Source organism: Trachurus trachurus (genome assembly GCF_905171665.1).
Source record: "Trachurus trachurus genome assembly, chromosome: 10".
Classification (NCBI taxonomy): domain Eukaryota; kingdom Metazoa; phylum Chordata; class Actinopteri; order Carangiformes; family Carangidae; genus Trachurus; species Trachurus trachurus.
Genome location: NC_139894.1, coordinates 16,318,127 through 16,335,293, shown reverse-complemented (window position 1 = coordinate 16,335,293; position 17,167 = coordinate 16,318,127). Strand labels below are relative to the sequence as shown.

At 43.5% G+C, this 17,167-nt stretch overlaps 2 protein-coding genes across 2 annotated transcripts; both read left to right on the top strand.

The window, feature by feature from the left end:
- Positions 1–339: 339 nt before the first annotated feature.
- Positions 340–5,722, top strand: trmt112 (tRNA methyltransferase activator subunit 11-2). The gene is made up of 4 exons (XM_083980524.1): positions 340–533; positions 1,788–1,889; positions 2,636–2,728; positions 5,297–5,722. Exons 1-4 carry the CDS (start codon positions 459–461, stop codon positions 5,396–5,398), a joined length of 372 nt encoding a protein of 123 aa, XP_083836650.1. The 5' UTR covers positions 340–458; the 3' UTR covers positions 5,399–5,722.
- Positions 5,723–8,989: 3,267 nt separating this feature from the next.
- tgfb5 (transforming growth factor, beta 5) lies at positions 8,990–16,295 on the top strand (the record flags this gene model as incomplete). Its single annotated transcript, XM_083980387.1, has 7 exons — positions 8,990–9,347; positions 10,819–10,982; positions 11,625–11,757; positions 11,872–11,982; positions 13,293–13,473; positions 13,956–14,109; positions 16,103–16,295. 7 exons carry the CDS (start codon positions 8,990–8,992, stop codon positions 16,259–16,261), a joined length of 1,260 nt encoding a protein of 419 aa, XP_083836513.1. The 3' UTR covers positions 16,262–16,295.
- Between the last annotated feature and the right edge of the window lie 872 nt (positions 16,296–17,167).

Here is a 17,167-nt window from a genome sequence, read left to right as displayed (position 1 = left end):
CAAAGAAGGAAACCCTAACCCCTAAAGCAAGCACATCAGTGCAGGTGATTTCAAAGAGTTAATTCTCAGAAACAAGAGTTAAAAGGTCCTTAAATTAATTTAGAAAAAACTCTTACTCAAGTACTGGGGTCGAGTACTCTGTCCATCTCTGGCTATACTAGTTTTAAATGTTGAAATAACGAATATTACATATAACAGCCAGGACTTGTTAAGCACTAAAGAAACTCATGTATAAACACCAATGACACATGGATGTTGTAATCACAGCTGTAAAGTAGGAACCATCGGTGATGAGGCCGAAGAGTCGGGGGAACTTTTTTAGCGACGCAACAACAGCGGCACTTCCGGTCCACATGTAAACGCTGCAGTAGCGTGACTTACATGTTGGTAAAGATACAGATAAACTGGGATTTTGACTGTATTTCTTATCACTCAGCCGTGAACATCTGGTTGTAAACATGAAGCTGTTGACACACAACATGTTGACGTCGCACGTGAAGGGCGTCGCTAAAGGCTTCCCGCTGCTCATCAAGGTAAAACTCACCTGGGTTAGCAACACCGATGCTAACGCTGCTCAGTTTCACATTAATATCTACTGTCGTTCAGGTACAGAAGAGAGAAGGACACGGTTTTAATAGATATTTGTTTTGTTTTGTTTTGTTTGACAGTCACATGTTCAGGCTCAATGTGACGTAAACTGAGACCCAGTCAGCTCTGACTTTAATTATAATTTACCTCGGTGAAGTTTTAAATGGTCGGTTTTTGTTGACATGTGTTAATTCAATCAGAGTTAATTACAGTGATTATAGTTTACTGTGTTGCTGCTCTCGCCTGCATTGCACTTGTTGTTTTTCTTTTATAAACATTATGGGAGCAGAGTAGTAGAAACACCGAAGAATATAATGCATTAGGCCTATATCACTGTCACTATATAGGATTTTAATGCTAATTGAAGACTTATAGGACAGTGTCAACAAACACTGAATCTTATAAGCAATATGAACTATTGTAGACACCATAGACTATACTATGATCATAATTTAATGTGCTCTCGCCTGCTTTACACTTTCTTCGTCTTCTTTGATAAACATTATGGATGCAGAGCAGAGACAGCAACAAACACTGAATCTTATTAGCAATATTAAAGTAGATCTTAAACCAGACGAACTGTATTGGTTGACATCAGTGTTATTTGTGATTGATTAGTTGAAGTCCTGTTAAAATCTCAGAGCAAAGATCATACAAGTGCTTTCAGTGACTGTTGTAAACCAGTCGATTCTGTTCAGGTTGTTTTTAGCTGTTTCTTTGACCAGCAGGTAAAGTGTAACAAAGTATTTATCACCCAGTGCCTTAAAGCAGAAGTAAGCGGAATATTTGTGTTAATGTAAGTCTTAAATAGTTGTATCTTCCGACAGCAATCACTTATATAGAGTGTTTGGTCTGAAACATGGGTCTGTGAGTCACTCTGCTCTGCTGTAAGCCGAGGAGAAAACTTTCCTTGTATCCTACAACCTTTATCCAATGAGGAGAGAGAACGGCATAAAGGGGCTGACAGAAAGTTAGCCAAAACGACCGGATCGCTTACTTCTGCTTTAAAGTTTGTCCTGATATTACTGTGACAGAGAAGTGAGCAACCTTTTCTCCAAATATCTGTAATTATCTGTTACACGTTTTTGACTCAAAGTTGCAAAATATCAGACTCTGACTCACTCTCTGTTACTTCCAGGCTCCATTATTATGTTACATTTTCGTAAGTTTGTTTTCCAAGCTTTTTGTTTTTTGCACAGGCCACTGAGGTGAAGGTGAACGAGGTGGAGTTCAACCCTGAATTTGTGAGTCGGATGATTCCCAAGCTGGAGTGGGCGGCTCTGGTCCAGGCTGCAGAGGAGGTGGGTCCGACAGGCAGCACCAACTCCACAGCTGTGTGGTGTGATGAAACATTATTATTATGATGATATAAACCTTAGTAGTAGCAGACTTCAGTTCGTATCAACAGCACTCATCTGTGGGAGTATTTGAACATGAATATCTTTACAGGTATTGTACAAAAAAGCAAAGCTCAACCTTTTCAGTGTTTGTTAAAACAACCAATCACCACTCATTGCTGAGATCGTTTCTCTTTCTCGATATAGACCTTTGCTCCCATTTTTACAATTCAGTTTAAAGATTTTAAAGCGGACATATTATGGAAGTATCACTTTTTGAAGGCTCTCTTGGGTGTTTGTCTTGCCTTCCGCCTGCCAAAATGTAAGAATTGACAAAAAAATATGTAATGTGCAGACTCCCTCGGTTGAAATCCAAGTGGTTTTACGAGCTGTCCCCTCAGTTGTCTTCCAGTGATGTAACTAGGTTTCGAATTTGCATAACCCCACCCCTACCTGGGAGCAGTGGTTCATTTGCATTTAAAGGGACAGGCACTGAAACCAGCCGTTCTGATCAGGGCTGTTTTGAGAGGATGAAAAGAGCTGTGATGTTTGATTCTTGGGGTATTTTGACCAAAGCATGTCAAAGACATGTCTTTAAGATACCTGGGAACTATTTTCATTTGTGGAAAGGGGACATAATATGTCTCCTTTAACATTACACATTATCTCTGAAGGTCCAGTGGTGCAGTTTGTTCATTTTCTCTCTCCAGCTTGGTCAACGGGAAGACCTGCCAGGTGAGCTGGTGCCAAACTACAAGAAGGACGAGGACTTCTTGAAGAAAGTTCACAGAGTGCTGTTAGAGGTGAGAGCTCAGCCGCCGCTGGTTGTACTTTGTATTTATATCTATATTTCTGGCTTTTAAATGTTTTCTCTTCGTGGGTGACAACTGTTTCTACTATCAAGGGTTTTATTATTTTCTTAATGGGTTGGTTAATCTTTTTATCTCACAAATTCACAAAATAGTAGAACCCGCCCGAGCACATTTTCTCATTCGCTTTGTCTTGTCAACACGGTCCAAACAGACACAGGTTTTTAATTTGCAGCTCTGTTTCACAAAGATCTTTGTTGTTTCAGCTCCTTTATAATTTTCATCAAACAGGGATTGTGTTTCCATTCTTGATATTACTCAACATCTGGATCCCGGCTGTATTTCTTCCTCTTGTTTTGCCGTGCACAGTGAATGATCACGATAATTATGGGATGTCTTTGTGTAGAAAAGCTTATAATATTCAGTCTCACGTGGCAGTGCACAAAGTCACAGTGTGTGCCCGACATCCTGTTTCTATTACTGGCACCAAGGCTTTCATGTGGTCATCTCCTTCTCACTGTCTTGTTTTCATTACATCGACGTCGGGGGGAGGAAAGTGACGTGTTTGTAGCGATCGGGCGCAGGAATAGTGTGTTGGCTTGTTTGGCCAAAAAACTGCCAATGTGTGGCCAACGTCGACTGCCAAACATTACACATGTGATTATCGAACACATCAGTCCAAACCCACTGGCGTTCATCTGTTGCTATAACGGCCTCGGCTCCTCCACACAATGTTTTGTCGCCTGGCTACAGAGATTTGGTCCAGTTCAGCCACAAGAGCGTCGGAGAGGTCCAACTCCGATCCGATCTGAAGGTGTCGGATGAGGTTTGGATCGGGGCTCAGTCATGTTCTCAGTTGAGGAGAAGCGTGTTTTAACAGAGCTGGCTTTATGCAGAGGGGCATCGTCATGTTGAAACGGGAGAAGAAGTTTGTCCAGACTGTTGCTGCCACAAACTTGTACACACACACTGTCTGAAGCAGCGGTTCCCATCCTTTTTCTGCACCGTGGACAGTTTTTATATTGACAGACATTGCCGACTGGCTTTGATACCAAGTTGGAAAATGACAGAGGGAGAGAAAGAAGTGAGAAAAAGGATATAAATCAGGGCGCGTATAAATGAAAGTAGATGGAAACTAAATTTAAAGGTGAAGTGTGGAGTTTTTTCTTCTAAACAAACATTCAGTGTTGGTCACTAAAACACATTGGATATATTTTCTTCCTCAGTCCTGTGTTGTTCACATCAGCGTTTATATGCTCTATACTACTTATTTAGCACAGTGTTGCGTTTGTGTGCACGTCACTGGCACCTGTGGATCATTGGACAGGTGTAAAGTGATTGCAAACAAGGAGCCCACTCCTAATTAGACTTTTCTGTTTTTGCACAGCTTTGTGTTTTGCTGTTGTCATTTGGTAGCTAAAGTGTTATCAATCGCCATGTCAAGTAATGACACTAAAGGCAACTGGATGTTCAAGAGCGCATACACTAACATATTTACATACACCGTGGGCTTTAAAGGGTTAAAGAAAAACATCTCCTTAACTGTCCAGTGCCCAGTAACTTTACAGGGAAACTTTTACTTTAGATTTTCCATCAATTTCATAACAAACGGTTAATAATGAAATGTTGCCAGTTCACAGTGACATTGGATAATGACGATGAATTATTTAAATACTTTAAAATCATTTAATTTGGTGACTGAGAAGGTTATAGCATAACAAAATATAACATAATACATATGCCTACATATCTGTGTTTACACATGTGTAGAAACCACAGCCGATATGGCCTGCGTTCTCTGGACATTATACAGATGCAGGTCCCGAGAGTGAGAACGGAACTGGGCAAAAAGGCTTTTAAATGTTCAGCCCCGTCGACCTGGAACGATGTGCAGCAGGACTTGAAACTGACACATTTCTGGGGGAATTCAAGTCAATTATAAAAGACAGAGAATTGAGCTCATTCGGATCGTGTGATTGCATTGTGTGTTGTGTAACTTGTGCTTGTGTGCTGCCGTCTTGGCCAGGTCACTCTTGGAAAAGAGGTTTTAAATCTCAATGAGTTTTTCACCTGGTTAAACAAAGGATATTGATTGATAATAAAGATAACTTAACGTGTTGTTGGTGTACAGTTCAACACAGGACGACTGCAAGCTTTTTGTTGTTGCTGTAGATTTGGATATATGATGTTGATCCGTTTTGGCTGGAGATAGGAAGACAAAAACAAAACAGCATAAAGGAAGTAAATGAATACCTGATTACCTATTTGGTTGTCTATGCATATTTTTTAAAATCCTTCTATTATTGTTTGGGATATGGAGATAAATGAGGAAAAATGAAGTGGAAACTTAAGATAATTACTGGTTTAAAAGCCCTTTTGATTAAGTATGTTAATTATTATTATTAAACCACGACCCCGGGGTTCGAGAGCCGTAGTCTGAAACATCACTTTTCAATTTCACCAGGAACCAACCCAGGTGAAAAGAAAGCTTGGATCTATGTAGTGTCGTGTCTATGTGTTTTAGTCTGATAGGATCTAGTGACGTCTCTCTCTGTGTTTCAGGTGGAGGTGGTGGAGGGATGTCTGAAGTGTCCCGAGTCGGGACGAGAGTTCCCCATCTCCAGAGGAATCCCCAACATGCTACTGAACGAAGACGAGGTGTAAACACCAGCTCAACGCTTCCCGCTACACGGCCTCTCCCCAAACTGTCACTCAGATGGGACTGTGGGTATTCAGAGAGAGAGAGAGAGAGAGGGAGGCAGGACTCTGGTTTGAGTCGGTGCCATGAGAAAATAGGCCACACTGTTTGGTTGATTGTAGTTATGACATTTTAAGTGGCTGATTCTGCCAATGGAGAGAAAAGATGTGAAGAGTTAGGATGGAAACGTTTCCCTGTGACCAACCCCCCGTCGTTTTATCTGTATTTATTTTTGTAACAGTTCAGGCTCTTTTTTTTTTTTTCAATAAAACTGTCCTGATTTCCATGACGGCCAAATCTGTCTCAGGTTTTTGTGGAAAATATGGATCCAGTTATATTACAGACGTGCTCAAATATAACCCCACTCGTGTGTGTGTGTGTGTGTGTGTGTGTGTGTGTGTGTGTGTGTGTGTGTGTGTGTGTGTGTGTGTGTGTGTGTGTGTGTGTGTGTGTGTGTGTGTGTGTGTGTGTGTGTGTGTGTGTGTGTGTGTGTGTGTGTGTGCTGAGGCTCTGAACCCCAGCTCGCCCTCTGTCAGGGTTGAAGAAAGTGCTGAGGGCCAGATGACGTGGCAGTGGCTTGTCTATATTTGGCCTTGAGGAAAGGAGGAATAAAAAGCAGACAGGCTAGAAGTTGTTTTTGAGGAAGTCTTTTTTTTTTCGTCTTTACAGCAGACACACACACACACACTCGCACACACACCGCTCCACCTGGGCGGGCTCCTCTGATCCGAGAAGCCCCACGTTGTGCCAGCTCTTTTTTTTAAAAAAATCGCTGTTGAGAGACGGAGTTTAGTCCACAGAGACAAACTAAGTGTCTTTCCAGCCGTGTCGTTTGTTTGCAGGCTGCGTTATCATTTTTAGAAACGCTGCCAGGACCGACGCTGAAGGCGGAGGGTGTTTGCTCCTCGAGGCAGCCCGAGTCTCTCCTACCTTTCCCTTCTACTTACAGCAATTACAGGCCTGTGCCCGCAACTATAATAACGGTATAATGGGATGGCAGCAGAGCAGCAATAAAAGCCGCCCCTGACAGATTAACAGTCCTCTCCAAGTTCTGAACTGTAATTAACAATGAGACCGAAGAGGAACAGAGAGGAAAGAAAGGAGCTGGATTGAAAGCTTGAAGAGATAAAGATAAAAAGGGGGATGGTCGATTTAATAAAATCAGGATGATCCTTTAACCGTCTCACTGAGATTCTGCCTGAAGCTGCATCTTGAAATCACCGGGTTGGACTAATTCATCTTCATGTTTAACATTTTGATGCTCAAAGATTTAGTTTGACATGTGGGGGAAACTTCTGGCCCAGATCTAAACCGCACTCGTCTGCACTTGAATATGAAGCTATAAGTGGCGCTCGTGTTGTGGTCGGTGGAGATGGGAAAGATTCTCGTGTTAATGACATGCGAGCGCCACCAACAACTCGAGACCGTTCGCTGTGATCACGGAGGAGGGTGAGGAGGGTTAAAAATATGATGCAGCAGCAGTTGCACAGTGTTCACCGAGCAGTTTCAGACCAAATACAAAGCTCTGGCTCTTTGACAATCAGCTGAATTCACTGTATTGGTGTTAACTTTTACACTTCTGGGATGAAACTTCAATAGTTTTGTTCATTCATCAGGTCAACATATTTGAGCTTTTCCGTTTTCCAGTGTCCGCTACAACTTTAAAGTTGATGTGTTTGCTGAAAATTACAATTGCCGTTCTTCTTTCTCCCTGGACATTTAATAAGAGAAGGAAACTCTGCAGTGAAGTGGTCATCCAGCCACAGTGAAGCTGTTCTGTACCTAGATGTGCAACACATAGACACAACAACATACTTGACCTTGAACCCTTTTAAAGCCAAACTGATAACTGTAACAAGGCAAGGCAAGTAACATTGCACATTTGTTCTTTGTATCACTGGTTTTACATTAATTTGAAGAGCTTTAACAGGAACAACCACGAGCTGCCGACTCGTTGCACAGACATCAGAGTGGGGAAGTTAACGATCTTGTTGTCATTGTCCGTAATAAATTCATTAACTGTCCTGCAAAGATGCAGATTTGGTGCTTTAGGCCTGGTTTGCCCCCAGGAGATGTTTACCTGCAGACAGAGGGCGGTGCAGGCGTTTCTGTGAGGAAAAGAAACTGCCAAGTGTGTGTGTGTGTGTGTGTGTGTGTGTGTGTGTGTGTGTGTGTGTGTGTGTGTGTGTGTGTGTGTGTGTGTGTGTGTGTGTGTGTGTGTGTGTGTGTGTGTGTGAGAGAGAGAGAGAGAGAGGAAGATGGCTCTTTCCTACATAATCACACACTCCCTTCGCTTTGGTGGCCACCCGCCCCACCTCCTCCTCCTCCACCTCCTCCTCCTCCACATCCAGTCCCTCCCTCTCAGACTCCTTCTGTCTGGAGCATTTCTCCCACAGAGGAGCTGCAGAATAATGGAGTCGCATCATGCAGCAGCAGGTCTCAGTGTTTTCAGCAGCTCCTCCAGCTCAGCAGACATCAGCCTGCAGCTCGTTTAAACCCAGGATCTGTAATTTACTCTAAAGTTTTTTTTCTTTTCTTTTCTTTTTTCTTTTTTTTTTTTAATTCCCAGCACAAGGACTTCTTTCATATATTTTTCTGCGTCATGTCTTTTTACGTCGTCTGACTTTTTCCGTGTTTTGATGTTTATGTGAGGGGGATTAACAGGCCCACCATGGTTTTTCCAACATAAATCAACAGTTGCTTTCCTACGTTTTGGTGCAGGCTGCTTTCTGTTTACCTATTACAGGGAATGGGAGGATCTCATTAGTTTTTTAGTTTTTTTAAAGGGCTGTAAGTAGATTTTTTGGAAGCGGGTATGTGCCATTTTTTGCTGCACAGATGGGTCTTTCGGAGGTGAGCGCACAGGAACCCTGCTGCTTCAGATGAAGTGAGAGGCTCTTGGTTTTTCTCTGGAGGGTTTGCGACATGGGCTGAGCTCCTGCCATGACTCTTTTCTCCTGAAAGCTTTTGAATCACCAGAGGATGGACGACGGAGACGGATAAGAAGAAACCCCACACTTCAGCAGACATATACTGTAGTTTTAATATTGCTAAGACGCACCGGCACGGAACCGGAGCGGGACTGAAGAAGAAGAGGCGGAGGCCAAATTTCCAGTCACTAAATTTGAGGTTTTTCCCAGAGGAGTCTGGTCGTTGAGTGATACCATTTACAGAGTCCTGATCTCACCGCAGCAGCCCATGTTAGATTTATTAACTTCAGTGTTGACTGTAACGAACAGATGACGATGCGTCTTTATTTGTCCGGTGTGGGAATAAGCAGGCGCGTGTATGTTATAAAATTACCTTAGCAGAATAAATGTGAAGTCAGCAGATGTGGGTTTCCTCTCACACATTAGGCGGTTTTGACTAAAATACCCTGTTTGAAGTGGATATTGGATTTGTTTTTTTTGTGTTTTCTTGGTTTCGGGGGAAAGGTTCAACCCTCAGGTTAAAGTTTAAATCTCTTCACTATATATTTCGGCTGTGGGACTCAGCTGCAGCTGTAGTTACAGTGCACTGTTTCAGCTGGAGTTGCCTCTTCGTCTCCTCACCGGACCATGTGGCTCCCCCGCCTCGCGCTGCTGCTGCTGCTCCGGTTCTCCGGTGTGCTGCACGCGGACGCGCTCAACACGTGCCAGTCCATCAACCTGGACGCGCAGAAGTCGCGGCGCATCGAGGCGGTGCGCGGCCAGATCCTCAGCAAGCTGCGCATCCGCAGCCCGCCCGAGGAGGCCGTGGCGCCGACCCCCGCCCCGGTGCCGCCGGAGGTCATGCTGCTCTACAACAGCACGCGGGAGCTGCTCAAGGAGCGCGCGCGTCTGGCCGAGTCCGCGTGCGAGCGCGAGAGCAGCGAGGAGGACTATTACGCCAAAGAGGTGCAGAGGATCGACATGATGCCGCCGCGCACCGATACAAGTGAGTCCGTGTGTGGGATGAGGCGGAGGGTCTGAGGGGCCACCAACCTGCTACTTACTCAAAGTGCATAATTGGCCCCCAACCTCGCAGCTTCTGGTCCCTTAAAATTAAACACAGGTTTCTCTTCTTAGACGCAAACACTGGGGGGAAGGTTGGAAAGACTTGGAAAGACTCAAAACTATATTTTTTCCTTCTTGTCCCTTTAATCATCTTGTGGCCCCTCAGATAAAATCTTGAGGACCCGCTGTTGAGCTCAGGTTGGGAACCGCTGACATGTAGCAGTGATCTATTTATACAGACACAGGCTGTTTAAACACTGGTATCTTCTTACCTCAGGTGATAAATGAGCTGAGTTAGTCACAGACTTCACTAACACTGGTAGGACCTCTCATGGTGCGTTCAAGTGCCCAGATCAAACTGAAGTAGCAATTTATTAAACACACACACAAATTTAAAAACTCTATAGTAGCAAAACTGCTCTGTTGAAAAAACAAACTTGTCTTATTTCTGCAGGTTAAACACTGATTTTGAATTTAATGTATCTGGTGCAGGTTGTTCAGTTATAAATGTTGCGTCATTCAGTCACAATCTAACACATTTTATGAGGTTATGGTGGTCATTGCATTTGGGTCACACTGAACCTGTTGCTCCCTGTCAGCAGTGGTTTATAACATTATAATACAGGCTATGCAGCTATATAGAGATTGTTTGTGTTTATATCAACTTATGGCAACAATTACACTCTCTAAATAGACATTGTTATGTTTGTTGAGTAGCCTTCAGTGTCCACAAGAGGAGATTAAGTAGTTGATGAATACATGATTGATTGATTTTATTGAATCTTTATGCACTGATTTTGGATACTAAATAGTAGAACTTAAAATAAAGTTTTACTGTACATTTGATAAAATACTTTATCAGTAAGTGAACTCATCTGAAGCTCTCAGAGCCAGAATATGGAGTAAAAAGCACAGTATCGTGGAGAACAGCCTCACAAAGTGGAAACTCTTAAATAACGAACCGGTACTTTAGAATTTAACTTAATTACAATATTTGCACACAGACTGTACATCAACAGAAACACTGCCTGTCATTGGGTGAGTGCTGCCGGGAGCTGCAGCAGCTACTGGCCATGAAAACAGAAGCAGCGCTGTTTGGGGGGAAAATGAGGGAGGGGGGTGGAGAAATGAAGTTATCCTGCTGCCCCCTTCCTCCGACAGCCGCTGTAGGTTCACAGTCTGAGTGAGGCCCGTCAGAGGCAGGCGATGTTTCATACAGTACAAACACATTAATGCAACAAGACGTACCCAAACCTATCATTCAGACAGTCATCAGCAGTAATTACGTCCGAGACAATGCATCATGTGTCAATGTTTTAGCCAACAGTATAAATACAGCGCTGTCCAAAAGAGCGACGATGTTGCTGGATTAGTCACCCTGTGTTTTGTTTTTTTTCTTTCCATCCAACCAGACGCAGTGCAGCCGGTCGCTCCCAACCCCCATTACAGAGTGGTCCACTTTGACGTCAGTGGAGTCGACCTGACCAACAGCACCCTGGTCAAGGCCGAGTTCAGGATCTTCAGAGCTCCCAACCCGCAGGCCCGGGCCTCGGAGCAGAGAGTGGAGATCTACCAGGTAGAAAACACACAGTGTTTGAGCCCTGAAAGCACCAGAGTAGTAACTATGTAATCAGCAACATCAGTGAGATGCTGCTTTACTTTGTCCCTTTTAAGCTTTAACGTCAGAATAAAACTTGCAATTATGAAGCAGACAGTAAATCCATGCTTCTTCAAAGTCACAGCTCCATTTGTACTGTTTTATTACAACAACAAAGACCCAGAGGTTGTGTCCTGTCTTGTCAAAACCACAGGTAAATATTATGTTCAGGGCGTGATCATCAGGAACATCTTTTAAACTTAAAGTCTTTTCTAGATTTCTCCATTCAGGGTTTTAGGCATCAGGCCACTGAGACTATTACGACACTAAATCTTCACCAGTTTCAAATTGGATTTATATAGTTATATATATATACATATATATTATAGTTCGGTTGGAGGGAGACACTTTATATTGCCTACATAAAAATGTGAGCCCCAGGAAAGTGAGCTAACGTAATTTACACGGCTGATTAAAGTAATTATTGGTTTTTACAGTGACATGCTCAGCCCCTGCCTCCACGGTAGAAATCATAACACTATAACTGAAGTTATAATGGTGGGGACAATATGTTGTTTACGTTGTTCCATCACTGCTTTTCTGTGTTTTGTTCTGTGTCAGCTGCTGAAGCAGGATGAAGAGAGCACCTCCACTCAGCGGTACATCGACTCCCGCACCGTTCAGCCGAGGGCGAAGGGATCCTGGATCTCCGTGGACGTCACAGAGACCGTGAAGGACTGGGTGTCAGACCCAGGTTGGCTCCAGCAGCAGCAGCACCACACAGACATCTCCCATTAGGATAAACATTTTATGTATATGAATATATAGTTCCTCCTCACATGTGTCTGCTTTCTTTTTCCGACTTCAGAGAATAACCTGGGCCTGAAGCTGGGCGTCCACTGTCCCTGCTGCACCTTCGTCCCGTCCACCAACAACATCGTTCCCAACAAGAGTGAAGAACTGGAGGCACTGTTTGCAGGTTTGTTTTTGTTTTTTCACAGTTTCCTTCACGTCCATCACATATCATGTGCTCATATAGCACTCACACAGTATCTCTGTGTGTGTGTTGGGTGATTAGAGCAGCTTTTCATACACCTCAGAGTGAAGTGGAGTCGAACGGTTTCATCCAGTAGCCGTACAGATGAAAAATCTATCTTCATTAGTCTGGTTGTAAACTCCTATGTAATGGCATTAAAAGCACTTGTTGGAGATTTATCGGCACAGCAGTAATCCTGCGGGTCACTAAGTGTGAAGCTGAAGTGGAGCCTCTTCTGTAAGGCGCCTCTGAAATGATTCATGAATCCCTCACAGACTATGATACAGAAACAATGGAGAAACTGTTCCTCCACACACACTGCGATACTGCTGAATACCAGACAGTCTGTGTTGCTTCATTTAGGCCCTAAATTATGGCACCTTCCTTAGGATTTACACTCAGCTGAGCCAAGGCAGAGTTTTTTTTTCCAGACCTGGAAAAAAAATCAACTTTTCTGATACTGCTGGGAGACAAGCAGGGGCTTGTTGTGAACACTGGTGCTCCTGTAGCTCAGAAATCAAACACAATAACATCATTCGTAGCTTTGGAAACAACTGTATCACATCTAAAGTTCATAGATGAAGCCAGAAAACCTCATCTGAAGTGTAAAAACCATGGATACAAGAAATAAAAGAACAGAATTTGTGGGTTTGTGGTTTTTATTGACATGGACCACCAAATTTTTCTGACACTCAGTTATTAAATCAGTGGTTACCAACAATTTTGTTGCCTCTACTGACATGGTTTCAAAATGATCTTTACAATCCTGAGGTAGGACAACGATCAGTGTTTCAATTGTTTTTGTTAATCATTGTGTGAACTCTCAGTTGGGGGTCACGAACTTCACATTGAGAGCTACTGTATTAATTGTATTGTATTATTAGTGGTGAAAAAAGTTCTCCAATCTTTGCTTTTTAGTAAAAGTAACAATATCGTATTATTTATAGTAGAAATACTATAAATGATACTTAACTAAATAAAAGAATAAATATACAAAATATGCCAGTACTATGATAGTAAATTAGTAATATGATAGTAATTTGATAATAGTCATTATGCAGAGAGGCCGAATTCAGAATGAAACACCACATTTCATATCACTGGTAACGAATATTGACCATATGAACTTATGAACTTGAAAATGTTGCAGCTGGTGAAGTTGGAGTTAATATTAATGAGTTTCTTCTTTGCCGCTACTTGAACACAAACACTTACTGTCCTGTCGTAACTTTCCACCTCTGCTCTCTCCGCAGGCCTGGACGACGAGCAGCTTCGTCGCATGAGAAAACCTGGTCAGGTCAAGGGCCAGGCGGACTTCAGCACCAAGACGCCACACCTCATCCTCACCCTGCTGCCCAGCGACAGAGTCGACAACCCGGCCAAGAAGAACCGCAAGAAGAGGGCGGCCGCCACAGACGCCACAACCTGCTCCCGGTAGGCCGCGAACCAGCCACATGTGTGTAGTTATGTGCGACTGAGTGACAGAACTCACACTGTTCCAGGATTTGTAGTTATATAACCCTGAAATGTAGTTGTGGTGGGCGTTGGATTTCAGTACCTTTTTTTATTTTTTTGACCCCAAAAACTCACTTTGCAGACTATTGTGTGGCAAAACAAACAACACTGAGTCTGTGTTTAGACTGCAGGCCAACTAGGCATGCAGTGTTTTATTTAGACTACCTCACGCTGCAGGGGAAAACGCTGGCAGCCGCGCATGGTCATTACCTTTTTGATGGCTGGTTCTTCAACGGTGATCCACGGCCATTTTCCCATGACCCAACTCTGGTTCAGGATGGGGAGCTGAAATGTGTGTGTGTGTGTGTGTGTGTGTGTGTGTGTGTGTGTGTGTGTGTGTGTGTGTGTGTGTGTGTGTGTGTGTGTGTGTGTGTGTGTGTGTGTGTGTGTGTGTGTCTCAGCGGCTCGGACCAGGGCTGCTGCCTGCGCTCGCTCTACATCGACTTCAGGCGTGACCTCAACTGGAAGTGGATCCATGAGCCCAAAGGCTACAAGGCGAACTTCTGCGCCGGCAACTGTCCGTACATCTGGAGCGCCAACAACCACTACAACATGGTGAGTGGGTGTTTTTTATTATAGAAGATTATAGGGATGGAAATTACACCTGAACGTTTTATCGGTAGCAACATGTTAATGGTTTGTTTATTTTCTGATGTAAGTCCTTTTTTATTATCATTTTATTAAGTCTCCATATGGCTGATTGTCTAGACATCTCTTAACATTTTTGTCTTCTTTTGTTTTGGAAAAATGGGTTTGTACAAAAGATTTAAAAAAAAAAAAAAAAGGTTTGACATTTTGGAAAGGCACTTTGGTTTCTTGCCAGCAGCATTTGATTTTGTGTCTGTCTGGCCACTGCTACTGCACACGCCACCACAAAAATATTTGTTTTAACCGCTCAGACAGATAAATCAGATTACCCTTTTCTAATACGGTCAAACAAAAACAAATGTGCTCTGTTTTTCCTCAAGTTGTATTTTTGCTCCAACCTTGAGATTCATGACCTTTTTTTTTTTTTGTCCCAGTAGTTTGAATGGAAACAGTGACAGACTTCTCACCATGAGACACCAGCAGCCAATTACATAACCAGAAATCATCTGTGTCTGATCAGCTACAAACAGCTGCTCAGCTCCAAACAAAAACAACTGCAGTCTCTGTAGTGAAAACCAAACCAAACTCCTGTCAACTTTAATACTTCATTGTACAAAATCTCATAATTATGGATGATGTTCGCTCTTAATGGACCGCGGCTGATAAGGTCGATCCCAGTGTTATGAAGGTGCTCTCATATGTCACACAGGATCTTACGTAGGCTATCCATCTGGTTTTACTTTCTCATCCTTTATATCTTTCCTTGTAATATCGATCGATATGCATCATTTTTTTTTCAGTTTCTTTTTATAGAGAGTGAGTCTCACATGTCACGGTTTTACATCAACTATTACATTTTCTATGTTCCTATTAATCTGGAGAGATATTCACATTAACTCACAACAACAAACAATAATTCAGTCATTTCTGTCATTTCAGCCATTTTTCCTCTTATATACAGTATGTACACACGACTATATATATCCATATTTTTAGTCTGTCAGAGCATTAAAGGGATAGTTCAACATTTTGACAAATTGGCCCGATTTTAGGAGAAGGTTTGTTGCATGACGTACCTAGGCTAATGGGATTTCTTGGTTTCCCTCATCAAACTCATCAAATACACAGTCCAACAACTCCAAAATGCTCTCGTGGACAAGTTGTGACCTGCACATTCACCACGCTATGAGATAATAACGGAACGTTACGAGACGGAGTTGTTTTAGAGGTAAATTCATGCAAAACTGCTGATGCACGTTCCCGTCAGGAGCAGTTTTTCGGCAAGTAGTCTCTGCAGTTCTGTTATTATCTCATAGCGTGGTGAATGTGCAGATCGCAAATTGTCCAGCAGAGCGTTTTGGAGTTGTTGGATTGTGTATTTGATGAGTTTGATGAGGGAAACCAAGAAATCCCATGAGCCTCCGTAGCGTAGCTCTGAACAGCTCGCGGCTCTGCTCCGCCATTCTGAAAATAGCTTGCAGCGACAATTAAAGGTAACAAACTATTAATTATGGCAATGGCCTAATTTGCCAAAAATGTTGAACTATCCCTTTAAAATGAATAACTGATGCTGGAGCACCTCTGTGACTCACCTGGTAGAGTGTGTACGATACGATCCTCACCATAGCAGCCATGAGTTTGAGTTTGACCCATGGCCCGTCTCTGTCCCTAACTCTCTTGTCTATTTCTCACTGTCACAAAAAAATAATAGATTGACTGAAGATGTGTAGGATTTTCAGATTTATTCTGTGTTCTCACATCTGTACGGTCAAAATAAAGCTGAACCGCAGCTGGTTAGCTCAGTTTAGCACAAAGACAAAACACAAAAGGAGGAAAATCTGCCTCCAGAACGACCCAAAACTGTAACTTTGGAAAATGTGCGTTCATTATTCAGAGCGAAGGCGCTGGGTATCTGTTTTCAGAGTCATTTAACTCCCCTTTGTTTCTGCTCCCTGCTCAGATCCTGCCCCTGTACAACAAGCTGAACCCCGAAGCCTCGGCCTCGCCCTGCTGCGTCCCTCAGGACCTGGAGCCCCTCACCATCATGTACTTCATCGGCCGCACGCCGCGCGTTGAGCAACTCTCCAACATGGTCGTCAAATCCTGCAAGTGCCGCTGAGGGAAGCGCGTTCAGAGGACGAGGTGAGGAGGAGGAGGAGGAGGAGGAGGAGGAGGAGGAGGATTACAGGACTGAGACTTCAAACTGCTTCGCTCAGGGTGAAAATAAAGACGAGAGGACAGATGGATCCTTTGTTCATTAACCCTCCCTGTTTGATCGCCTGTAGCCGACCTTTGAGATGTTATTTTTTTACCGTTACCTGACCCAACAATATCAAGACTTCTCAAGCTGCCGTTCGTTCCCTTACAGCCACGAAACCTTGTCATGTCCTTTACTCTCTGGAACTCTCCGTCTGATAAAGGACGCTGTAAATACGACAACATAGCTGAATTAAACCTGTACTTGGATATTTGTGTCGTGTGATTTGGCCTCTGCTGCTTTAGAAACGATTATTTTCTATCAAGGGGGTTTTGATCCCACCTCAGCAGGACGCGGGGCCTGTTTGCTTTAGGCCCGAAGGTGTTGATAGGAGCCGAGGTGGCGTGGAAAGTTTTGCAGACTCAGATCTTTAAGAGCGAGGGAGCCAGGGAGCAGATAGAAAAGAGAGTGAGAGAGAGAGGGAGAGAGGGAGAGAGGGGAGCTGTGTCCAGGCGGAGGCCCTGCCAGTTCTCTGCGGTCCGGGGCTGAAATCTGCCCGGCGTAAACAGGATGTGAAAGATTTCCAGACACCGACCCGACCACTCACGGAACGCTACATTTAAATGCTCCCCTCATCTCCTCTGTCTCTCCCTCCCTCTCTCCCTTTCTCTCTCTCTCTCTCTCTCTGTTGCTCGAGGTTCTGGGATTTGTGGTGGGAGGAGAGAGGGAGAAAAGAGAGGCTTTGAAAATGAGACGTGGGATGACAGGGCTGTATTTGGACCGGTTACAAGTTCGGAAGGTGGTATTTTGCAGCCTTAGCAAATTTGT

Coding starts and splice junctions, on each gene's coding strand:
- trmt112 (XM_083980524.1), top strand. CDS start 459: ATGAAGCTGTTGACACACAACATGTTGACGTCGCACGTGAAGGGCGTC. Junction 1,890..2,635: donor TGGTCCAGGCTGCAGAGGAG/GTGGGTCCGACA, acceptor TTCTCTCTCCAG/CTTGGTCAACGGGAAGACCT. Junction 2,729..5,296: donor TTCACAGAGTGCTGTTAGAG/GTGAGAGCTCAG, acceptor TCTGTGTTTCAG/GTGGAGGTGGTGGAGGGATG.